This window comes from Thermochaetoides thermophila (assembly GCF_000221225.1).
Source record: "Thermochaetoides thermophila DSM 1495 unplaced genomic scaffold scf7180000011816, whole genome shotgun sequence".
In the NCBI taxonomy this organism is placed as follows: Eukaryota; Fungi; Ascomycota; class Sordariomycetes; order Sordariales; family Chaetomiaceae; genus Thermochaetoides; species Thermochaetoides thermophila.
The window spans coordinates 2323323-2346984 of record NW_006383032.1 but is presented as its reverse complement, the minus strand read 5'-3'; the positions used below and the strand labels follow the sequence as shown (position 1 = coordinate 2346984).

Below are 23662 nucleotides of genomic sequence, written 5' to 3'. Positions count from 1 at the left end.
AACCTAGCACTCCCGTTGAAGTGGTTCCTCTAAACGACCAGCCATAATGGCTTCCCTCATTGACTTCAGCTCGACCAACTGGTCGTACTACACTGTAAGTCCTTTTTTTTTTTTTTTTTTTTTTTTTTTTTTTGTCTGGCTGGAAGCCTTGAAAACTCAATGAGAGATAAGGGGCTAACAAACATGATGACGCAGATCCCCGCCGCCTTCTTCCTGGTGATGGCGCCTAACTTCTACGCGGTTGCGCTGGCTGGCAAGAACTATGATATAGCCTAGTAAGCTTCTACTCCTACTTCTGATGCTTGGCCTTTTAGCCCTACCTATCTCTGCCTGAGTCGGGCTTCGAATATTCACTCAATGACCCAATACGTACTAACCTTCATCTAAGCCCCCGCACCCTTGAGTCCAAGGTCGCCACCGATAGCTCCCTCCCCAAGCCGATCCAGCAGCGCATCTCTCGCGCCCGCGCGGCTGCCGCCAACGGATTCGAGACCATCGGCTTGTACGCTGCTGCCGTCGTCGCAGCCAACAGCGCCCAGGTACCGACCGAGAAGCTGAACAAGCTGACACTAACGTATATCGTCTCTCGCGCGGTGTACAACTTTGTGTATGTGGCACTGCAGGAGAACCGGAAACTGGCTGGCCTGCGGCCGCTTGTGTGGGGTGTGGGAATCACGGTGATCATGATGTTGTTTGTGTCGGCTGGGCAGGCTCTTAATGCTTGAGGGACTGCTCTGGGGGTTGGTATTTACGGGGATGGAGATGGGGGGACTGTACTATAGTGTGTGCAGTAGCAGTGTATATCACTGTTGACTCAAAATAAGTTGGTAGGTAGACGTGTTGATTTCTGAACGGAGTACTCCATGGGAGATTTCAGATGAAACAAGGAAGAAATATAGGGCATATGAGATCCTGGTAAATGCTCATACTGAGATAGAAACCTACACATCACTGTGGGTTCACGTAAAAGCTATAACGACGAAGGCCTTGGAAATACTGAGGAGTTATGCATCATGCACTCCCGAATTTGTCCATGCAAAAGTCCAATTCAAAACAAAGAAAAGGCAGAAAACAATTTTAATCATACTCCATACCACCAAAGCTTTGATTCCTCACCAGCGCGGCCCTCTCCAAGCTCTGCCTAGGAAGGACCTCAACCGACCGTCTGCTGCGAATCGTACTCGGCCGGCGTGACGACACCCGACCGCTCGTTTCACCTCGCTCATCTCGACTAATATCCTCGTCCTCTACTTCGCCATCCTCAATCGCACAGAACGCATCCACAGGCATGCCCGGGTCGTCACGAATAGTGTGGATCAGGAAGGCCGAAACAAACACCGTCAAGCCGCCCAGGGCCAGGACGATGGCGATAGAGTGATCACCAGGCACGCCACGCGGCTTCTGGAAGATGCGGAAGATGATGGAGCTGAGAATAGTGGCAATGATTTGAGGCGCGGCAATAGCCATGTTGTGTATTCCCAAGATGACTCCAGCCTGGTCTTGTTCCTCATCCTTCTTATTCCCGAACTGCCGCGGGGTCTGGTGCTCGTCAGAGGAGTACCCGTCGAGAGAAGTCACGCCACGGTTACTCGCTCGCTGGCGCTGGGCGTACTGGGCACGCCTGATCTCATCACGGCGGGAGATCTCGGCGCCGATGATAGCCCATGGTGCCCAAAGCGTCAGGGCCCAGGTGATACCGACCAGACCAATGAGGATGGTTCCGGCGGTGATGCTACGCACGAGGAGAGTGCACAACATGCAGATGGTGAAGAGGATCTGAGCAAGCATCCAAGCACGCCGGAGAGTGAAGCCGGGAATGACCAGGTAGTCGAGCCAGGTCTTCTTTGCGCCGTCGTAGTCTTTCAGTGAGTTTGCATCGTCGCCGGCTGTCTCAACCCGGGTCTCGATTGACGGGGCGATGAAGAAGGGGAGGAAGACGTTGGTGGCCAGGCCCACGATGGCAAAGATAAGCAAGGCAAAAGTGCCTTGACGAGTTGCATCCTCGTACAGTTTGTCGAGTTCTTCAGGCGTCATATGCGGGTTCTTCTCGAGGAAGGGATCAACGTAGATCTCGGCAATGTACTCTGAGGTGTAGAACAGCATGGGGAAGAAGCCGATCCAGGCACAGAATTGCACCTGGCAGACCTTCTTGGTTTGAGGAGGGAGCCTCCTGATTGACTTGAAGATCTTCCGGAAGAAAACCAAGACGCCAGGTCTATCCTTTGGCGGAGGGCCTTCGAGTCGTGGGTCCCTCTCGCGAATGAAAAGACATGACAAGGCAACAGTGAGGGCTAAGGCGATGCTGGCAATCGCGCAAAGGTCCTTGAACTGAGTGTCACCGAAGAACCACATGACGGCGGGCAGGTTGGTATAGCCGGCAAGGTAACCGACGATGTTACCAATGCCAACAAAGCGACTGGCCATGGCATTTGCCGTCTCTTAGTGAATGTTAGTAACTAATTGCGTTCTCGACCCCTACAACCAGGAGATTTCTTACCTTGCTGGTGAGTGGGCGCGCAATCCACGATGAAGGCACGAATAGCAGCCTGCACCGTATTGATGGCAAAGTCGAGAATATAGACAAAGAGCACAGCAACGACGATTATCGACACCTTGACAAAGTTCGAGTCTGCCGGGGCACCAAAGAGACCCAGAAACCCCCCAACAATCTCCTTGGTCCAAGCAAGGAACAGCAAAGACGCAATAGTGGCGGCAGCGCCGGCAATCATGAAAGGCTTGCGCTTCCCCCAGCTGATACGACAGCTGTCGCTTAGCATACCAACGTAAGGCTGGACAAGAGTCCCGGATAGAGGACCGGCAATCCAGACCAAAGCGACCAGCGACTTGCTCATACCGAGCGAGAGTAGGTAGGGCGAGCCATTGGACAGTTCGACAGACCAAGCAATTTGCAAGCCGCCGATGCCGATGGTCAAGAGGATGAGGTACCACAGACTCTTGGACTTTTGGCTCTCTTCCATATCATTGTGAGCGGCATGGGGATGGAGGGGGTCATCGTCGCCGTGCGAGGAGCTAGGAGAAAGCAGAGGGGACTGCTCGTTCAAGCCATCTTGGGGCACAGGGGCATCCCGATGCCCTTCTTGTCTATGGCCGCCATTTCGAGATGACCGCGTCGTTTGTTCCACGTCCAACTTCTTGACTGCATCCGAAGAAAGCGAGCGACGATGGTCGCTATCTGCGGGGTGCGCCGCGTCTGGAAGGGCTGCCGGTGACGACGTCATACGAGGCGGCAAGGAGCAAGTACTTTGCGATGCTGTGTTGCTGTTTCACAGACGCCTTTTGGAAAAGAGATCAGGGTTTCCTGTTGCCAAAATCACGGACACTCTCGAATTGTTACGTTTCTTTGTCTAGTTCGATCCGAAGGGCCCCGTGGCGGTTGGAGATCTTGTAAGCGGGGGGAGGGCAACGACGACGAAGCGTTGGCCCTGCTATAAGCATAAGCACGAAATCAGGAGCAGGCAGGCAGACAGGTATGGGGTGTCCACTGCTAAATATGTGGCACTATGTATGTTGTTTGTTTTGCTGTCACGAAGCGCGTGATGCTGACGAGGCAGACCAAAACCCGTGGTTGGAGGAGGGTTGCAGGTCAGCAGCTGCAAGAAGCCTCGTGCCTGCCGGTCCTCACTGAAAGACGGATTCGCTCGGCACCAACAGGGCCGAGACGAGGTGGACACAGCGCAAGGACTGGTTGGAATGGGGCTGCACTGTTTGGAGTCTTCTCGCGGACGCCTGAGCCCCAGAAGTTTGTAACAACACTGTTCGCTCTGCACCAATCACCACGACAAGATCAGAAAGATCGGGCACTCTCTGGAAGCAATGGAACAGGCAATGATGCATAAAAAAGAGTATGTTTGAGCTTCGATCTTTTCGGCGTGGCCCACTTCTCCAGGTCCTAGGCCAACTTTGGCCCAAACCCCGGGACGGGACCTGATGACCAAATGACAGTGCGCCCCACAATGTGCGCGCCACAGCCGCAGGCACGCTCAACAGCCGACATCATCTTCAACCAGCGACCACATCAGCTGCAGTGGATCACCATCTTTTTCCTGGTCCTTGGACCAGCTCCCCAAGCACCGCCCTGCGCTGTGTACTGTGTGTTGCACAACATCTCTGGAGGGAAATTGTGGAATGAAGATGTCCTGTTGTGAGCCCTCCTGGATGGGCATGCAACCCAGCTCCGACTCTGTGAGACATCGATTCCTTGTCGCTTACAGTTAGAGATACCCCGCTCTGGATCCCTAGCTGCATTGCCGTGCTAGATATGGAGGTAGTCCCCAAGACTGGAGGAAAGCATCTGATTCTTGCAGTGCAGATGTCTATACTAACCAAGATGAAAAGTATAGCGCTGGCAAGGTTAAACTTGCTGCTGAATGTTATTATCCGCACGGATTTATATGTGATTCCAAGTCCAGGACGGCGTCACTCCAGCCGGAACTTTTTGGATGGGATTTGGAGATCGATGCCGGTGGAGATGGACACTCCAGCATTGTGCGGGCAGCGTTCTGTATCCATCCCCCGGTCGTCCCTTGTCCATTGGCTGCGGCCCTCTCCGCAAGCGGGTCTGCCGCGCGGCTCAGGTGGGGACACCTCGTCCAGATCAAGCCAAGTGCATCTCCGTCTCCAATGTCGACATCCTAAATCCAGCTTGCAGATTGCTCTTTCGTCTTCTACCCCGCTGTCTGCATCTTTCAAGCTCTTTCAGAGCCGCTTCGCGACGTCCATGCGAGTCCATCTCTTGATCTGCCCGCCCAGCTTTGTGATCCTGTAACTCGATCAACCCTGGCGATCAGTCCTTCATTAAGCCCAACGCCAGCCGTACAGCTCCCTCCCAGACCCTGAGACGACGACGACGGCATCGCAGGCAGCCGAGGGAAGCGCAAAGCACCAGCAAGCACCAGCTTGATACCATGCTTGCGCAAACACTCTTCAGCTCCTTGTTGGAGCTTGCTAGTACGCATCGGTTTCTTGTCTTGCTCTCCCCTTGTTATCGTAGACGCTGACAGGAGAACCATACACCAGAGAGAGATGAGGAAGACCCCGACGGTAGGCTCGTGATCTCCCTCCCAAATTCGATGCCCTCCTGCGCCGAACATAACACCAGCTAATCTGTCGTGCCGCAGCTTCGGACCCCCCGAAGCAGGAAAACAACGCATCATGGGCCATCTTCATTCTGATTGTGCTGCTAATTGTGGCTTTCTGCACGAGCTACATCATGCAGCAGCGGAAAATTACAGCCATCCATGAGACTGTCGTGTCCATCTTTGGCGGTACGCTGTCCATTTCACCCACATTGCCCCGTCTCTCGGCTTTTAGTCTAACCACTTTGATTTTGCTTTAGGCATGATTGTTGGCCTGGGCCTCCGGATCTCAGGTTTCGACTCGATCCGCGACCTTGTCAACTTCAACTACCAATACTTCTTCAACCTCCTTCTTCCTCCCATCATCCTGTCATCGGGCTACGAACTACATCAGGGCAACTTCTTCCGAAACATCGGCACCATTTTGACTTTTGCATTCGCTGGAACATTCATCTCTGCCGTTGTTATCGGAGTGCTGCTCTGGATCTACACGGCCATATCCCCAGAGGGGCTTGACGTCTCTTGGATCGATGCGATCTCCGTCGGTGCTACCTTGTCCGCCACGGATCCTGTGACCATCCTGGCCATCTTCAATACCTTCAAGGTCGACCCTAAGCTCTACACTATCATCTTTGGCGAGTCTATTTTGAACGACGCTGTCGCCATTGTCATCTTCGAGTCGGCCCAAAGTGCGGGAACCAAGGGTGGGGGGATTGGAATTTTCAGCATGCTCCATGGAATCTGGTACTTCTTGTCCGAGTTCTTTGGCAGTTTGAGCATCGGTGCCATTGTTGGTGTCGCAACTGCCCTCGGCCTGAAATATACCTATGTCCGGAGATATCCCGGCATTGAGACGTGCCTGGTCGTCCTGATCGCCTATGCGACGTATTTTTTTGCGCAAGCCATTAGCATGTCTGGTATGTATTTCAACAGGTAGTCACAACGATATGAGCTCTAATTGGTTTCTAGGCATCGTCGCCCTGCTGTTCTGCGGCATCACCCTCAAGCACTATGCCTACTTCAATATGTCGCGCCGGACACAGCTGGCCACCAAGTACATCTTCCAGGTTCTTGCGCAATTGTCCGAGAACTTTATCTTCATCTATCTTGGACTTGCACTGTTTACCGAGAAGAATTTGGTCTATCAGCCGCTTCTCATCATCGTTACTGTTCTCGCCGTGTGCGCAGCCCGATGGGTGGCTGTCTTCCCCTTGTCCCGAGCTATCAATTGGTTCATCCGCTATCGAGCCCGTCGTCGCGGTATGGAAGCTGGGGATGAGCTGCCATATAGCTACCAAGTAATGCTCTTTTGGGCCGGTCTTCGTGGTGCCGTCGGGGTTGCCTTGTCTGCTTTGTTCACCGCCAAGGAGACCCAAGCGCTACAGGCCACTGTTCTCGTCGTTGTCGTGTTGACGGTCATTATCTTTGGTGGTACCACAGCTCGAATGCTTGAGATCCTTGGCATTCGCACGGGTGTTGCTGATGATAACGACTCGGATGACGAATTCGACATCGAGGCCATTGGTGGTGGAGGAGTCTACAAGCGCACCGACACCGGCGTTGGCTACACTCCCCATACCGGTCGGGGTGGCGCTGCTCTGCCCCTGAACAACGTGGGCCCAAGTGGAAGCGCGTCCGGAGACAGAAGAGGTCGCAACGGTTGGGCCTCAGGGCACCACTCCCCCAATGCCGGCAGCCGCAGCCGTAAGAGCCCCCGACTGGGCGCGTCCCACAACGAATATGAGCGGACCGACCTGCTCGGTCCAACCTCCTCTACAGGCGGCAGCAGCGTCGAGTCCGACTTTGGCAGCGACATCGACATCTCGGACCTGCCGCCTCCCGCCAACAACTCCCGCACCAGGTCGATTCCTAGTCCCCTGCTGGGTCCCAGCTCTGCGGCGACGCCAAGTAGTGGTACCCAGGCTGCCGGAGGTTCGTCGACGACAGGCCAGCAGCCCCTCACGGCCACGGCCGCCATTCGGCAGTTGCTTAGTGCTGAGAATCCTACGGCACTACTGAGGCAGCTGGATGAGGAGGTTATTAAGCCGAAGCTGTTGCTGGATGCTGGGAGTGGGCGTGGTGGACCTGGAGGGTCTGGCTCTCATTGATGGATGGGAATGAGATACATAGATTTGTTTTGTTTCTATGAATTGGTAGGCTCTCTGTTGAAAGAGGGGGGGTTATTTCTGCATCTATTGGCAAGGAGGGATTGGTAGACTGGCAGGCTGGCATTATTGGCGTTTTGTTTCCTTTTGCGGAGTTACTTTTTAGGTACCTGAAGTAAGCAGGCTGATAGATAGGTATGGCTCTTTCATTTTGAGTTTTCTCTTCTTGAACGGTGTAGTTGTCGTTGTAGTATACCCTCTGGTAGTTGTTTAGGGATTTCACACCACACTTATCTGTATCTCCTGGTTCTATATCAATTGGAGTTGTGCAAGTGATTTGATGGTCCCGAGGCTTTCATCTCATCAGCAAGAGAGCGCTCATTTGAGTGCGATTGCAAATTCTCAATCCCTCTTCCATTTTGAACGTACTAGGGTATAAGTATCGACTGAACCCAACTAAAGCAGCACCGAAAGAACTAACCAACTCGAAAGATAGAACATGTTCACTATCACAGCATTAGCCATGCCCAGGCCCTCTCGACCGCGTAAGCACCAGGCTCATCCGCGGCAGGACAACTGGCATACCGATGCACTATCATTACTCCTGACTCAATTTCGCCTTTAGTAGAACCGTTCCCTCTTCACACATTCCTCACCTTGTCCTCTCTCCTCTCGCTTTGACTATCCCTCTTATCCCCCCAGTTGCCTACCGCACTCCCCGGCAACGCCATCCCCATCCCCCCCAACGCACTCTCTACCCTCCTCGGCCGCTCCTCATCCCCCATCATCCCCAAATTCGGCTCCGGTGGCGGATTATGAATCCCCGGAATCCCCGCATACATTATCGTCATCTCTGCCGGCTCCGGAGGGAACAGGTCCTTCTCGCTGCCGCTGCCAAGGGTGGTGCTGCCGTCGCCGTTCTTGCTTTGTAGCTCGCGGAACCGAGCTTGTGCGCGATGAATACGGCCCGTTTGTTGGTCAACCCAGGAGCGCAGTGAGCGGAATCGGGCTGGGTGGTCTTCGCTTGTTTGAGTGTAAACGGATTCGCTGCGGGCGAGACTGGGGGCGCGCTGGAGATGAGGGGCGAAGGATTGGGAGTTGCGTAATGGTGGTTGGGTTTGAGTTTGGGTTGTACGATTGGACATCCAGGAGAAGCGGGTTGTGTAATTTGCGGCTGTGCCAGTGTTGTTTGGATCAGGGCTAGCGTTTGGATCTGCTGGGGCACGAGGAAGGGCCGCCAGGGCTGGAGGCTGCGGCTGATCGTTTGGAGGGAGGATAATATCCCCGTCACCGAAGCCTGAAGAAAGAGACGAGACGTCACTCTCGAACATGCTAGGTTGGCGATATCCATAAGCAGCTCCCATTTGCGATGTGGACATCGGTTGGTTGTAGTAGAGAGTAGTTGGCACAGTCGTAGTGTACGCAGTGCCAATTGAACCATCACTCGGTATCATTGAGCTGAAGTTGGCGGCATTCGTAGAGCTCAGAGACCCCTGAGGTTGATGAGCATACGCTGTCGGGATGCTGGCCATGTTCGTGATGTTCAGGCCGTTTGGCGGCGGGGCGTACATAAGAGGCTCTGGAATCTGTGAAGGATAAATGCTCTCGGAATAGCGAGCCTGAAATGACCGATCGGGCATTATCATTGGCTGAGTTTGTTGCTGTTTCTGTATTTGTGGTTGCGGCTTCGGTTGCTGTTGCTGTTGCTGTTGCTGTTGTGGTCGTGGCTGTGGTTGTGGTTGTGCTTGCAACTGCGACTTGTCTGGGGCATAGTAACCCCCGACCAAACTGCTGATGCTGCCCGACTTTTCATGGAGCGTTGGCGGGGGCGATCCATTGATGGTTGAACCACTTAAGCTCAGTTCTGGACGGTGTCTGAGGAATGAGACCTTGGAAGTCAACCCCTTGGGAAGCCCGCCCAGGACGTTAGCCCTCCCCTGGCCACGCCTCCTCCTCGCCCTTACCAGCCGCCAAATCATCCAAACTATGAAGCATACAATGATGAAGGCACCTGCGGTACAGGTTAGATCTTCCATTTTGGCAGTCAACGTGCGAGAGAGCCATACCTATTGAGCTAACCGAGATCAGAACGCGCTCAGTTCCGCGGTCCATACCACTTTCTGACGGTTCAATCCGGTTGACAACGCTGCCATTGCTTAGGTCACCATCGTTGGGCTTGATCTCGGGCGTTTCACCCAGCGGCCCCGGAAGTGGAGGAGGGCTGGCAGATGGCGTGGGTAACGGGGCCAGTGACGAAGGTACAGTTCCGGAAGCCCCATTCTCACCAATATCGACGAGGCTAGATGACGACGGCACCTCGCTCGCTGTGATGATGGGGGCATACGTGGTGACAGAAGGATCCTTCCAGAGATATTAGCACTGCTCAAATGTCACAGAAAACATTCAGACTCACCTCAAGAGTCGGGCTTGGGGTCATTTCAGGCTGAGGGACAACGGCAGATGTGCCAGACGCAGTGGGGGCATCAGAGATCGTCCCTTCTGCCGACGTAGTTGGCTCTCCAGAAACGGGGGTTTCGGTTGCGGTCGGAGCAGCCTCCGGTAACGAGGAAGAGGGCGCGGCAGTTGGCTCAGGAGTTGGTTCGGAAGTCGATTCGGGAGAGCTACTCGACGATGGCCTAGAGTCGTCATCACCGTCGTCGTTTCTGTTCCCATCCCTAAAACGTCCATTGCCGTTGCCATTACTCCCATTGTTTCCTCCGCGACTTCCACCATTTCCTGACCCATTTCCTCTGCCGTTACCTCCATTGTTCCTGCCACCGTTTCCCCGGTTGCTCCCTCGATTTCGATTCCCATTCCCATTCCCATTTTCGCTTCCATTCCCGTTACTGTTGCCCACATTTTCTTCACCTTCCTTACTATTCCCCCCATCCTCATCGCTGCTATCATTCCCGCCCCTGTTACCTCCTCGGTTTCCTCCACCTGAGTTGCCGTTACCGTTACCACTGCCATTTCGAAATCTTCCTCCGTTACCCCCATTCTCAGACCGGTTACTACCTCCCCCATTTCTGTACCCATTGCCATTTCCGTTACCGTTTCCCTTGTTGCTGCCACCATTCCGGTTGCCCCCTCCAGAATTCCTATTACCCCTATTTCTCCCAGAGTCGTTGTTGTTATCATCATCGTCATTATTGTTATTGCCGTTCCTGCCGTTGCCGGACCGAAAACGACGCGGACTATTATCATCGTTGTCATCATCTCTATTGCCATTCCCTCCTCCTCCCCTATTTTTCTGTCGGGGGTTGAGATTGAAATGAGGCAAGAGAGCGTATTTGTCGTCTGGGCATCTTCGCGCAACTGCTGTTGTGTCTTTTCGAAACGGAGCCATTCCCTCACTGATTTGCATCATACATCCGCCGGCGAGGTAAAATTGATCGACCGGGTCAGAGTATCCATCAAATTTTGATTTTCGTAGACATTGAATCTGTAAAGAATCGATTGAAGGCTGATCGGGGTTGGAGAGAACTCGACAACCGAGGTTGACTGACGCAGAAAGGAACGGTCGAAATAGTGATAATATTACAAAAATACGTAAAGGACAAGGTGGAAAGTATAGTACATAGAAGAAATGAACGGGAAGCCGGCCCTGTTGTGAAAAGAAGCAAAAAAGAAGGATGAAGGATAATGTGATTTGTGTGGAACAAAGCAAAGCAGAAGAGAAGCAGAAGCAGAAGCAGCAGTACAGACAGACCAAACTTCCTAGCCAAGCAGCCGGCAGTAAGGTTGCATGAGGGCCAAGCTCCACGTCCCTGGCAAGAAGCACATCAGGGATGAGATATGCCGGAGCTTCAAGGGGATCGAGCTGTACCAAAACAGGGATCCGGGTGGCATGGGGTTGTATTTTTTTTTTTTTTCTCAGCTTTTCTCTCACATTGGTTACCAAAATTTTAAACTTCCTCTCCAGAGATCTTGGTTCCGGCAGTCAGCAAAAGCATGGAGATGGAATCAACAAGGATAAAAAGGCAACACGATATAGAGATCGGAAACGGCTTTGTCTGAGTAGGAGCTTATATCATGAGGCTCTTTGAGGCTCACACGATGCAGCTGAACCGATGGTGTTGCTCCATCCATTTCCCACAAAGCTAAGCTGAGCACCCGCTCGCCCAACTTCTACACGCTATTGCATGACCAGAAGACAGGCAAGACTTTTGGCATTGCATATCACTTCTACTTCAGCAACAAGGCAACAGTAGCCACTTGGGATTTGAAGCTACTCGGAAGTTGAACGAAGGGCCTGGGAACAATGAGATGTTGTGGTTGCAGGCCAAGATTCAGGGTAGCAGGGGTAGTGCGTCTCAGCCGGCGAAGAGCGTGTTTCAGCTTCCTCAAGACGGTCACCGCGGGTAAACTACTAAGAACTGACGACGCATCATGGCGTTGCAGTCGCTTCACTTCCCGCGACGGCAAAGCCGCTGCTCAAAACAGTTCTGAGTTGAGAGCTTTTTATGATTTGAGTTTGTGTGTGGCGCCTTTACGGGTTACCACACACTCCCACTGATGAGACTGACGGCTTGCCTATGGCAGTTGGTCCGAACGTCGACACGCTTGGGAACTTCAATGCTGGGCGCGTGCTCTCGAACCCTTCCGAGGAGAGCAAACACCGGTCGACATGAGAGAAGATCAAGCATGTTTACTTTTCCAGAGGTTGATCCCGATGAGTCTGAATCGGTGGCCGTGTAGACATTCCGGGACTTGGTGGGTGGGGAGGGGGTTTGAGCCTGGAAGCTGGTTGGCACTGACCCACCAGCAGAAGATTCTTTTGCGGATTTGAAAACCAACGTACTGCGTTTGATGAACTGTGACAGTATGAAATGGCAGCGGTATCACTAGATGTGGCTGTGACACTCTACAGTGGTTCGGTGTTGTCGCGAGCAGAGGCAGGCCAAGTCCAGCTCGACGTCGGAGGTAAACACACCAAAAGACAGGCAAAGGCTTCTGAGGCCGGGCTTGGTAGCCACTCTTGTCGCGCGCAGCAGCACCAGCAGCTTAAGCTCACACCAAAGCGAAAAGGCAGCTTTTTCGACGCACAGGGGACAGGTTCGTTGGGACGACGTGGGGTGAAGTGGCAGATGAGGGGAGATCTCTGCAGATGCTTTCATGCGCACGAGATGTCAACCTGCGGGTCGATGGCACATCAAGCAGCAAGCTTTGACCGAATGAGCTCGAATACAAATAAGAGTGGCTGCTCGCAAGAGATCAGACGCGAGATTTGCCCTGCAATCGACAACATTCCGATCTTCCGCAGGGGCTCGAGAGGTCTTGCATCCAAGAAGCCCGAGTCATCGCTGAGTCATACAGAGTAACAGAACTCGGGACTTAAAGTGAGGAGTTAGGAATTGGGTATGCTTGTGACGGTGTGGATAGCGCTTGCTGTCACTGCAGTGGCAAGTTGAGGCTATAACCAACTAACATGTAATTTTTTCTTGCTTCCACACCCTCCGGTTTGGAAGACGGTGCTGCTAAAATTCACGACCGATAGCGAAGCATGGGATGCTTTCTGGTAGACAGGCACACCTTACACGTAGTTGAGTTTACCAGAAATTTGAACTGATTGCCACGTGTCGGGACAGTTTCTGATGCCTTTTGTTTGTTTGCTTTTGGAGAATCCCGAATTGTGCAATATCAGTCTGTACGCGCTCGTTGCTTGAAGCTATGCTCGGCAATGGCCGGTATCCGGGCTCAGCTAGGCGCTGACCGACCCGGGCCTCGGCGGACTCGGGACCGGCCCGGGGTTTGCCGGCTCTCTTTGGAGAGCGCAAACATCTGCAAACTGCAGTCTCGGCGGTGCTGGCATGTCCACATGCCTGTCCTCGCTCGGCATTTGGAGTTGGGCCGGGCTGACTCGGCAAGCTCAACAACCACAACATCACTTTAGCCGTAAACCAACCAACCGTGACAGGAGTGCGTTGCACTTAGCACGTAGCACACTGTCATGTTGCCCAGTGCCTTTGAATGCATGTGATAGTGTCGGTGTCCAGGTCACAACAATGGACGGCTTCCTCTCTCCCCGCAAAGAGTCAAGGGTTGCGCGAAAAGTCGGAATAGAATGTCATTTCGGGGAGAAACGGAGCATTATTAGCCCCTAAAAGTGAACAATGAAATTGTCAGAAATAAGCAGGCAGCGCATGAGAGGACCAGGAGAACTAGGCCGAAGTGGTGATGATGATGATACTGACAGCATGGGCGGTTATGATTCACACAGTTCAGATACGACACAGGTACCTCGAGCTGCCAATCCATACTTGCACTTATCGCTGCCATACTGATAAGTGATAATGCAGGCACGGGAGGTTCCGAGTTGACAGTGTGCAACCCAGGTTCCATATTGGTAACGCCCAATGCTGGCGAGTGGTCCGCTGCCTGTGCACTGTCACTCAAGATCAAAAATTTTCTCGTCGTGTCCGATGTTCGCCCACGCTGTCAGAGGAAAAGGTCTCCGTCATCTGTCACGGTTCCGCATCGGAGCCTTTTTGCATGGGTGCTGAGTGCAGTCAAGCCTCCTCAATTTGCTCCAAAATCTGTGTGTTCTGTGTCGTCATTCAAGGATTGCACGGGTTCGGTCGCTTGGCAGACGGCCTGGTGGGGTGTGGTGGGGGGCTGGTCCGCCGCAGAGTGGCCACTGGCCGAGGGAGCTATCAGAAGGGGCGAATAGGAAAAAGTCGCAACTGTTAGCCATGAAAAAATAGCCTCCACTACAAGAGACTGATGACAGGGCCGCGACCCGCAACCCGCCAACATCAAGCTCCCGCAGCTTATCTTAGCGCAGATCGCAGCCCTGATGATGGTCGACCTGCCCTGCCAATTGTGCAGCCCTTTGAACTAAAAAATTTCTTGTTCGTCCGTTTGCTGCCTCTGACGTTCCTCTTCTTTCGTCGTACTCTCTCGTCCCGCTTCGGCCAGTCTCTGCCAGTCCTTTCTCCAATCCCTCCCTTTTCACCTTCTCCGCGCGACCCCTAAGACCCCGCGCTCGCCAATTGAGCCCCTATGGCGACGTCACGAGCTTTCACCAAGCTCGCGGTGCCCCAGACAGGCGCCGTGCTGCTTCAGCAGTGCGTCACTCCCAGATTGTTCCTCCAGGCCTCGCGCAGGACGGTCGCCCCGAGGCCTCTCTTCGGCAGCGTGCAAGGACCTGTCTCGAGCCAGCTCCGCCGTAACTTTGCCAGCGAAGCTTCTGTCTCTCCGCCACCGCCGAAGAAGAGGCGGTTCCGCAAGTTGAGGTGGGCCTTCCGTCTCGGATATCTCTCGGTGCTCGGCGGCATCGCCTTGGTCGGATACAATGTCTACATGGACAGGCATCCTGAGCCCCAGGTGGAGCCCGATCCGTCCAAGAAGACGCTCGTTATTCTAGGTAAACACATTTCGGTGTGAGTTTGTGGCCGTCTCGGAACATCTGGCTGACCCGTGATTTGTTAGGCACCGGCTGGGGTTCGATCTCTCTGCTCAAGCGTCTGGATACCGAGAACTACAATGTGGTTGTTATCTCACCCCGCAACTACTTCCTTTTCACCCCTCTGCTTCCCTCATGTACGACCGGTACCGTCGAGCATCGTTCCATTATGGAGCCTGTGCGCACGATTCTGCGCCAGAAGAAGGGGCGCGTTACCTTCTACGAGGCCGAAGCTAGTTCCATCGACCCCGAGCGCAAGGTAGTGCGCATATTTGACACCTCGGAGATCAAAGGTAGCACAACTGAGACCGAGGTACCCTATGACATGCTTGTGATCGGCGTTGGCGCCGAGAACGCTACTTTCGGCATTCCTGGTGTCCGCGAGCACTCGTGCTTCCTCAAGGAGATTGGCGACGCCCAGAAGATTCGTAAGCGCATCATGGACTGCGTCGAGACAGCCATGTTCAAGGATCAGTCGCCCGAGGAGATCGATCGCCTTCTTCACATGGTTGTGGTTGGCGGTGGTCCCACTGGTGTCGAGTTCGCTGGCGAGCTGCAGGACTTCTTCCAGGAGGACATCAAGAAGCTGGTGCCCGAGATTGCTGATCGCTTCCGCGTGACGCTCATCGAGGCTCTTCCTAACGTGCTGCCCATGTTCTCCCGACAGCTGATTGAGTACACGGAACGGTCTTTCAAGGAGGAGAAGATCAATATCCACACCAAGACTGTCGTCAAGAAGGTGAATGAGAAATCCGTCGAGGCTGAGGTCACCCGCCCTGACGGCACCAAGGAAACCATTGTCTTCCCTTACGGCCTGCTCGTCTGGGCTACCGGCAACGCCGTGCGCCCTGTCGTCAGGGACCTAATGTCCAAGATCCCTGCCCAGAAGAACTCTCGCCGCGGCTTGGCCGTGAACGAATACCTCGTCGTGCAGGGTACGCGCGACATCTGGGCCATCGGCGACTGCGCCGTGGCCGGGTATGCGCCGACAGCCCAGGTTGCTGCCCAGGAGGGTACCTTCCTGGCTCGCCTTTTCAATAACATGGCCAAGACGGAGGCACTCGAGGAGAAGATCCGCCATCTGAGCTCCTCGCTCAACCTGGAGCCTGGTAACTCGGCTGAGATCTCTCAGGAGATTGCCGAGCTAGAGCGCAAGCTGCGCCGCATCAAGGATGTCAAGCCTTTCCAGTACTCTCACCAAGGTAGCTTGGCCTACATTGGCAGCGAAAAGGCCGTTGCTGATATCACCTGGTTCAACGGCAACGTCGCCGCTGCCGGCAGCTTGACATTCCTCTTCTGGCGCAGTGCCTACGTTAGCATGTGCTTCAGCATGCGCAACAAGCTGCTCGTGATTAACGACTGGCTCAAGTCCAAGGTGTTCGGCCGCGATCTCTCCCGCGAGTAGAGCGGTCTCTCTGTCATGATACCTTTTCCTTATATTTAGTTGCTTTTTCCTTGCCTTGTGGTCGTCGGCATTGTGATGGAGTCTGGGATTTCACGAGTTTATAGAGTAATGGGCTAGACTGGGTCGGGCAGGATAGAGAGACAATCAGCCATGGCATGGTTTTTTGTGTTTGCACTTTGTATTTGCTCTGCAGATTGTGATTTTCAGGGCGTTATCCTTACACGTGTCTTCAACCTTACCACGTATTAAGGTAACTTGTTCATTAACACACAAACACATAGCTGAGTAAATAGATTGACTGAATCAATCGGCTTTTTTTCCCGTCTCGATGCCACCTCGAAGGCTGTCGGGATAATTCCTCATGAGAACGAGGGTTAGGGTTTGAGGTGCGACGAAACCCACCTTGAGCTCCAACCTATAGCCCCGCGGCGTCAACCCTCGCTTCTTATCAAGCTGCTTGGGCCCATCCATAGCTTTGCAGACGATCCAAAATGCACGAAATCATCACACTCCAGCTTGGGCAACAAAGTAACTACCTTGCTACACATTTTTGGAATGCCCAGGTATGTACTGAATATTTTCTCTAATAACAGTAGTGAAGAGTCCATCTATCAATGGATGTGTTATGTGGAATGTTCTAGCCCAATGCCTACATCAATACTAGCTACTAACACACTTAGGAATCATACTTCACATATGGGGAAGATCAAGCACTATCGCCCATTGACCATGACATCCATTTCAGACCTGGTCTTGCCCCAGATGGTACAGAGACTTATATGCCTCGTACTGTCATATACGACCTGAAAAGCTCTTATGGCACCCTCCGTAAGATCAATGCTCTTTATGAGATTGTCGAGGAAGAAGACAGTCAACCACAGGCTCTCTGGTACATCTACCCATCCTCATGTGTGTGTTTTTTCCTCCCCGACTAATCATCCCCCAGGCAAGGTCAAGCAACCATTCACAAAGCCCCTGCCATCCCCGAGTCTCCTTACCAAGCCGCTCTCAACTCAGGCTTGACCCCTTCTCGCCCTTCTCCCTCTCAAATCCGCTTTTTCTCCGACTACTCCCGCATTTTTTATCACCCACGCTCAATCATCCAACTCATCGCTCCTGAACTTGAGCTTCATCTCAATGCCAACATCGCCTCCTCCAGCAGCGCTGCCTCGGCAGGCCCAAGTACCTCGAGCATCCCGCCGCCCCTGGAGCGGTACGCTGCTGGCGAAGAACTTTTCAATGACCTAGATAAAGAGCATGACTTGCTGGATCGCGACTTAAGGCCATTCGTGGAGGAAGCAGACCACATGCAAGGCGTGCAGGTCATCGCGGGGATGGATGACGCGTGGGGAGGGTTTGCGTCACAGTATGTGGAGAGGATAAGGGATGAGTATGGGAAAGTAGGCATTTGGGTTTGGGGCGTAGAAAATGGTCCTGCTTGGGGTGTTTCGAGGGTAAGCTTTTTTTTAATCTAACATCCCCAAGGAGTCAATTGTGCTAATAGGCAAAAAAAACCAAAAAAACAGGAAAGGCGCCTTCTCCGCCTAGCCAACAAAGCCCGCTCCCTCATCGAAGTATACAAGCAAGCCTCCATCATCGTTCCACTAGCAGTCCCCGAGCGCTTGCCCTTGAGGCTTCAACTGGACTACTCCTCGCAATGGCATACCTCCGCGCTGCTCATGGCCGCAATGGAAAGCGCCACACTACCCTCGCGGTTGCGCGACCCCTTGAAGCGCGACACACTCAGTGACATGGCCGAACTGCTCAATACTATGGGCAAGCAGAGCGTTGCGGGGTTACAGATGAGCTTTTCTGCGGTTGAGTCGGGGCAAAGGGATCATAGGGACCCGTTATCGCAGAGACGAAAGTTGACTGAGGAAGAGCTTTCCGAGGGCGTGCAGCTAGATGTCAAATTCACGCCGTCTGATCAGCTCGAGCCGTATGGGAGACGCAATGGGTACTTGGCCTTGAATCCGAGGGTTTTCAGCCAGTTGATCTCGTTACGGGGTTATAGTGAAGCGGATAATGACGAACAGCTCCCAATGGTTGATGAGAGGGGTCGGATAATACGCCAGAGTGCGTATGAGCCCATCACCAAGACGTAAGTCTCCCCCCTTAATTCCATCTGGAGCTTCGCTGATGGCATAAACTAACCATCATCAGCTATGCTACTCCGTTACACTTCCCTGTCCTCGATAGCTACCCTGAGATTTTCCGAAATGATGTTGGAACACCTGTTGGAGATGTCGTCAACATCACGACCAATTTGGCAACTGATTCCTCGGTGTTTGGCCGATTGAAGAGGTTACGTCAGACAGTGTTACGGTCATTTTCTATTGAGGACAGAGAGACACTGGGCAATGAACTCATGGAGATGGCGGATGAGTATCATGAGGGATGGTCCAGCGGGACTGACGATGGAGAAGATGATTGAGTTAGATAATTTATCTGCAAATAAACCGGACCCAAATATCTCTCTATGACGGTCTCATCTAGGCTTCCCAACTCTCCTGACCTCTACCAAAGTTACTAGTATGAAATACCAACACCAAGAGGGGACTAGCAGTTGTTTGTCTGAGGCACGTGTGCCTCAAAACCTATCATCTATTAGTCTAGAAAAATTCTAGATAATTTACAAATTCCAGACACATGACTGTTAATGCGAAGTGAGCTCAAATCTGTGTGCAGACTTCTCTCGAAGAGTGACATAGTAGAAAAAAGTGAAAAGCTCGAAGAACCAGTGGAGTCTCCCATTGGGACACAATTTCCCACTTCCTCTCTCCTCTCCAAAAGCGCCGAAAGTTGCTCCCAATACCGTTTTGTTCGCCACCCCCGAACCAAACGCCCCTTCCCCCCCTCCTCCCGCGGCGTGTGTACTTAGAAATCAAAGGCAAATATTGTTCATCATTGTTTCTCCGGTGCTACCACCGTTAGCGGCTGCCACCTTAGCTGTGTGATGTGTGATGTGGAGGTAGGGTCCCGCTTGCTATGTTCTCGCCAACGTCTTACCCTGGTTCCCCTGCGGCTGTTGCAGCTGGCCACTCTGGACACCCTCATTGCCCTGGGCCTGACGCTTCGCAGGTGGTGCCGAGCCCTGCCTGCTGGGCTCCTCTGAAGCAACACGCTTGCGACTCTTCTTGGCCGGCTGGGGCTTCTTCTCGCCCGGCTCGAACACGTCGTCGGGAAGAGCTGTGTTCTTGAGATGCTGGATTGCCAGGAACATAGTCTCGGCTTTATAGATCTCGTTCGACATGCACATGGCTTTCCAGTCGTTCACCTCGCGCGAGAGATTAAGTTGTTTGGCACCCTCGACCAACTGCAATCCGATGTAGTGGTTAGTGGTGTAGATTTCCATAAAAGATTCCTCCTCTTCTTCCTTGACGGGAATGTCTTCAAGTTTGACATTCTCGCTGTTCTCAAGCTTGACGTTCCCGTTTGTGTGGTCAACGGCCGGCGACTGTCCGTGCTTGGGGATATTGTTCATATTGGTCTTGCTATCGTTCGGTTCGAATTTGATCGTTGGCGCGGGCGGCGGCATGGGCTCACCGTTCTCCTGCTTCTCTTGCTTGACAGTAACGTCATCCTCAGTCTTCACCTCCGTTTTTATCTCCTGCTTCATCGTAGCATCCTGCTTGGGCTCGGGCTTTGACATGCCCTTGACCTTGTCTGCTTCGTTCGCAGCCTTGTACAAGTAAGCAAGACTACCCTGGCCCACGACCTCCTCAAGCTGGCGATCGTCCTTCACCCTGTGAACTCGGTCATAGCCCTTGTTAAACGGCCGGGCCAAGACGATGTCGGGGTGCATTTCCAGCTTGTTGACAAGCAAGCGCACCCTTGACTCGATAAAACCTGACCATGCATTTTGGGCCTGCTTGGTTCTGCTGGACGAGATGACCGTGAGATAGTACTTGAACCCATTAGTGAAGAAAGTGTGCTTCGTGAAAAGGTCTTTCCACGGGCGACGGCCCACCATGATCTCATCGGTGATTTGCGCACCTTTCTCCAGCTCCTGCTGGATGACTGCCATAGTGGAATTGCCGACGTTGTGTGTTGCGCACATGGACGGGTAGGCCGGGGTGATGATGGGCATTTTGTGGTTTCTGTCGCTTGCATAAAGCTAATTATTGTATGGTGAGACATCCACACCGGGTTTAGGGGGTTAAGGGCCAGCGAAAGTCTCTCACCTTGGGATTCCAAACCGCGACTCGCGTCACAGGGCAGCCATACTCAATATCCTTCAGTAAGACAGGGAGGGGCCAAGGCCACTTCACCATGATGTGGAAGAACTTATTCACAATGACAGCACTTGTCGCCTTCGGATACAGCTGGCAAACGCGCGCCACGAGCATTGCCCAGGCAACACCACCAGGGAAACCCATGATGTTTGCATAAATGGCCTTGCGCTGCGCCCACAGCTTGATGGCGCGCAGAGCGAGCTTGAACGTAGCAGGTTCGGGGACGAGGTTAAGGATCTCATCCGTCACTCTTGTGCCATTCAACGACCGCACTTCGTTCTCACTGAGACCTCGAAGAAGGTTGTTGTCGGCCAAGCTCCAGTTAGGATCGGCAGGCAACTGCATGAGGGTCTGGATGGAACAAAAGATCAAGTCGATGCTGATACCGTCAAACTCGAACTTGATGATGGGGACAAAGGCCTCGGGCACAGGGGTAAGGTCCTTGATGGCGCCAGGCGGTGCCATCTCAACCAGCACCTGCGGGAAGATCCTGAAATACTGCTCAACAGTGACGTATTTCGGAGCTACCACAAGTGTATCAATATCAGAGCCAGGCCCATAGACACCAAGCCGATAACTGCCATAGGTAAACACTCTGCCAATGGCATCGCGGATCAGAATCGAGTTCTTGGGTTGTTTCTCTTGCGCGGCTCTCTTGACGAAAACATTTGTAATCTTTTCAAGCTCTGCGAGCACCTTCTCGCGCTTCGCTCTCTCGGCAGGACTTTCGAATGTGCCCTGGGCACGCAGTTCCTTGTGGAGTGCATCGTGCAGGCGCTTCTCGTTTTCGGTAGGAAGGGCGGTCGAAATGGGAGGTGTCACACCCCATTGACGTTCGGTAGTCATGGTGAGATCGGACGGGTATTAAAGTCGTAGAAGGGTCGGTCGGTCGGCGATTGCGCAAGGTAACAGCAATCGCGCTGCTACGATTGGGGCCGCGTAGCAACGGTCGAAAACAGCCCGGCTGCCTCGAATCGATCGCGTAAATTGGGGGGAAAGTGACTGATTAAAATGAGTGTAGTTGAGGAAGTGAAGGAAAGGGATGCGAATCTCGATTTTGCAGACGGCGCGGGAAAGACAAAGGGACTGAAAGAAAAAAAAATTATATCACGAATCGAATCCTGGGAACTGTAGATGGAGAACCCACGCTATCGCAGCCCTCGGTCATGATAGTGCGACGGCGAAGGTGAAGGGATGCAAACCGGAAACCGATCGAGAGACGGAGGGAACTTGTGCTGGTTGGCAACAAGCCGATTCTGGATCCAAAACATAATCGCAAAGCGGACGCCACGCGCCTCAAGCTGCCAAGAGAGTTGTGGGGACTGTGCTTCCAGGACCCACCATAAAAGTGTGGGCCTAGTCAGTCATTTTCTACGTAACCATGTGACAGACAATGCCATCACGTAGGCAATGGGTTGATATTGGTAATGAAAGCAAAGATTGCCTATGGTTTTAATTGTCTATAATTTATAATTTACTGGAAACAGCTCAAAAATGTTTGGATGATGCTTTTTTGTGAATCGGAACAGGCCACTCTGGAAGAGATTTTTCTTAAATCACTCAACTTCTAACCTCTTGCTCCTCACCCTCAGCTTGTAAGGGTTACGGATTACATAGAGGTTCACACATGCCGTAACATTACAAAAAGAGCTGACAGATTGCAGTGCGCATTATCTGGGCAGCTGAGTTTTCGAGCACTCAAGGAACCCACCCCCTACAAACGGCTGAGTGGTTCGGATCGCCGTTTAGCCCTGGCGTTGAACACACGGGTCCTGGTTGCTGGATCTGTGCTCCACGGCAGAAGCCTATTAAGAGTCGCACTGTCCGTGTCATCGAGCTAAATGTAGTATTACTCCGTGGCTCATGCAGTGATACAGGAGCTTGACTCTTTTTCTCTCTCACCTCTCTCTCAGACCGTTGTTACGGCTCAATGGAAGCAAACAATGAAGAAGACACTGCTGCTCTGCTTTATCCACGGCTTCAAGGTGCGTTTGATCATCCTGTGCCGCACGCCATGGCAAGGCAACGTCCCAGGTACTCTATTTCAATAAACACCACTCTAAAATGAGATTAGGGGGGTGACGACACGTTTGGCAAGAACTATTCCTTTGTCGAACACCTGCGCAAGCGTCTTGCCACATCATTACCGCGTGTCAATGTTGAAGCCATCGTCTACCCCAAGTATGAGACACGGGGCGACTTGGGTGAATGTGCGTCTCGGTTCAGGGACTGGTATGCCCCTTGACAAGCATGAGCTGTCCTCAAACGACAGCCGAGGCTAAGTCAAGACACACAGGCTCATCAACAAAGTCATCGACCTCGAAGTCGCGGCCGGCACAACCTCTCCGACTGTTGACCCATCTGTTCGGGTCGTCCTTGTAGGCCACTCCATGGGCGGCATCGTGGCCGCCGAGACGACCATCTCTATCGCATCTGAGCATCCAATACACAACAGTGTTGATGAAGACAGTCCGAACAAGTCGGGGACCGCCACACCGCCAGCCCCTAACCCGTTCATGTTTCCTTACATACAGGGCCTCCTAGCTTTCGACACTCCCTTCCTAGGCATTTCCCCTGGCGTCGTTGCTCACAACGCTGAATCGCACTACGCAACTGCGGTCACGGCCATTTCCCAGCTGAGCAGCCTGGCAGGTCTCTGGGCGGGTGGGAAAGCATCCCAGTCCTTTTCTTCGGGGAGCAGCAAAGCTCTGGTGCCGAAGGAGAATAAGGAGAAGAGCGGCGGCAGCGGTTGGGGGAAGTGGGGTACCATCGCCATGGCCGCAGGGGCAATCAGTGCTGTCGCTGCTGGAGGAGTGGCAGCATACTACAACAAAGAGCATATCAGCCATGGGTTGAACTGGGTCACGTCTCATTTAGAGTTTGTGGGCTGTTTGGCTCGCAAAGAAGAGCTGCGCCGGCGAGTAGCCTACATGCTTCGCTTAAATCGTGAGCTGGGTGTAGGCTTCGGGAACTTCTACACACGGCTTGGTCAGGCCGCGAGTTCGAAGCAGGTCAGTATGGTTGGCACAGTGCTGGGCAACGAGCGGACATTTTGCATTGTTCCTCGGCAAGAGTTAGTGGGTGACTGGCGGGAAGCCGTGAATGATAAAGCGAAAGATGAGATTTGGGCACATATGTGTAAGTGATATTATATGTTACAAACTCATTATCATGGTATTGATGAGCTAACTTGGTTGAAGCCATGTTTGAGCCTGAGGACAATCCGAATTTCGACAAATTGGCGGCCGAGGCAAGTGCCATGGTTGCCAGCTGGGTGCCTGACGACTGGTACGATGCTGGCAGTACCAACGACACACCTCAATCGGAGGGAGACCGAGAGCAACCGCCATTATTGGCACTCCCGCCTGCGTAGTTTAACATATTGCTTAGATACTTAATTTAGGGTTGACTCCAGC

The 23662-nt window shown here is 53.0% G+C and overlaps 8 protein-coding genes across 8 annotated transcripts; 5 read left to right on the top strand and 3 right to left on the bottom strand.

The window, feature by feature from the left end:
- Positions 1-46: 46 nt before the first annotated feature.
- Positions 47-725, top strand: CTHT_0027220 (uncharacterized protein; the record flags this gene model as incomplete). Its single annotated transcript, XM_006693117.1, has 3 exons — positions 47-94; positions 196-275; positions 389-725. 3 exons carry the CDS (start codon positions 47-49, stop codon positions 723-725), a joined length of 465 nt encoding a protein of 154 aa, XP_006693180.1.
- A 352-nt stretch (positions 726-1077) lies between these two features.
- On the bottom strand, positions 1078-3239 carry CTHT_0027210 (uncharacterized protein; the record flags this gene model as incomplete). Its single annotated transcript, XM_006693116.1, has 2 exons — positions 1078-2438; positions 2498-3239. 2 exons carry the CDS (start codon positions 3237-3239, stop codon positions 1078-1080), a joined length of 2103 nt encoding a protein of 700 aa, XP_006693179.1.
- A 1686-nt stretch (positions 3240-4925) lies between these two features.
- CTHT_0027200 (putative sodium/hydrogen exchanger protein) lies at positions 4926-7204 on the top strand (the record flags this gene model as incomplete). Its single annotated transcript, XM_006693115.1, has 5 exons — positions 4926-4968; positions 5038-5061; positions 5139-5285; positions 5357-6013; positions 6066-7204. The coding sequence occupies 5 exons, from the start codon at positions 4926-4928 to the stop codon at positions 7202-7204; spliced, it is 2010 nt and encodes a 669-aa protein (XP_006693178.1).
- Positions 7205-7842: 638 nt separating this feature from the next.
- Positions 7843-10547, bottom strand: CTHT_0027190 (uncharacterized protein; the record flags this gene model as incomplete). Its single annotated transcript, XM_006693114.1, has 3 exons — positions 7843-9212; positions 9268-9562; positions 9615-10547. The coding sequence occupies 3 exons, from the start codon at positions 10545-10547 to the stop codon at positions 7843-7845; spliced, it is 2598 nt and encodes an 865-aa protein (XP_006693177.1).
- Positions 10548-14203: 3656 nt separating this feature from the next.
- On the top strand, positions 14204-16011 carry CTHT_0027180 (uncharacterized protein; the record flags this gene model as incomplete). Its single annotated transcript, XM_006693113.1, has 2 exons — positions 14204-14567; positions 14633-16011. The coding sequence occupies 2 exons, from the start codon at positions 14204-14206 to the stop codon at positions 16009-16011; spliced, it is 1743 nt and encodes a 580-aa protein (XP_006693176.1).
- A 491-nt stretch (positions 16012-16502) lies between these two features.
- On the top strand, positions 16503-18445 carry CTHT_0027170 (uncharacterized protein; the record flags this gene model as incomplete). Its single annotated transcript, XM_006693112.1, has 5 exons — positions 16503-16574; positions 16692-16900; positions 16958-17465; positions 17538-18112; positions 18175-18445. The coding sequence occupies 5 exons, from the start codon at positions 16503-16505 to the stop codon at positions 18443-18445; spliced, it is 1635 nt and encodes a 544-aa protein (XP_006693175.1).
- Positions 18446-18997: 552 nt separating this feature from the next.
- On the bottom strand, positions 18998-21092 carry CTHT_0027160 (poly(A) polymerase-like protein; the record flags this gene model as incomplete). The annotated part of the gene is made up of 2 exons (XM_006693111.1): positions 18998-20128; positions 20196-21092. 2 exons carry the CDS (start codon positions 21090-21092, stop codon positions 18998-19000), a joined length of 2028 nt encoding a protein of 675 aa, XP_006693174.1.
- Positions 21093-22189: 1097 nt separating this feature from the next.
- CTHT_0027150 (uncharacterized protein) lies at positions 22190-23619 on the top strand (the record flags this gene model as incomplete). The annotated part of the gene is made up of 4 exons (XM_006693110.1): positions 22190-22231; positions 22321-22478; positions 22543-23384; positions 23447-23619. The coding sequence occupies 4 exons, from the start codon at positions 22190-22192 to the stop codon at positions 23617-23619; spliced, it is 1215 nt and encodes a 404-aa protein (XP_006693173.1).
- Between the last annotated feature and the right edge of the window lie 43 nt (positions 23620-23662).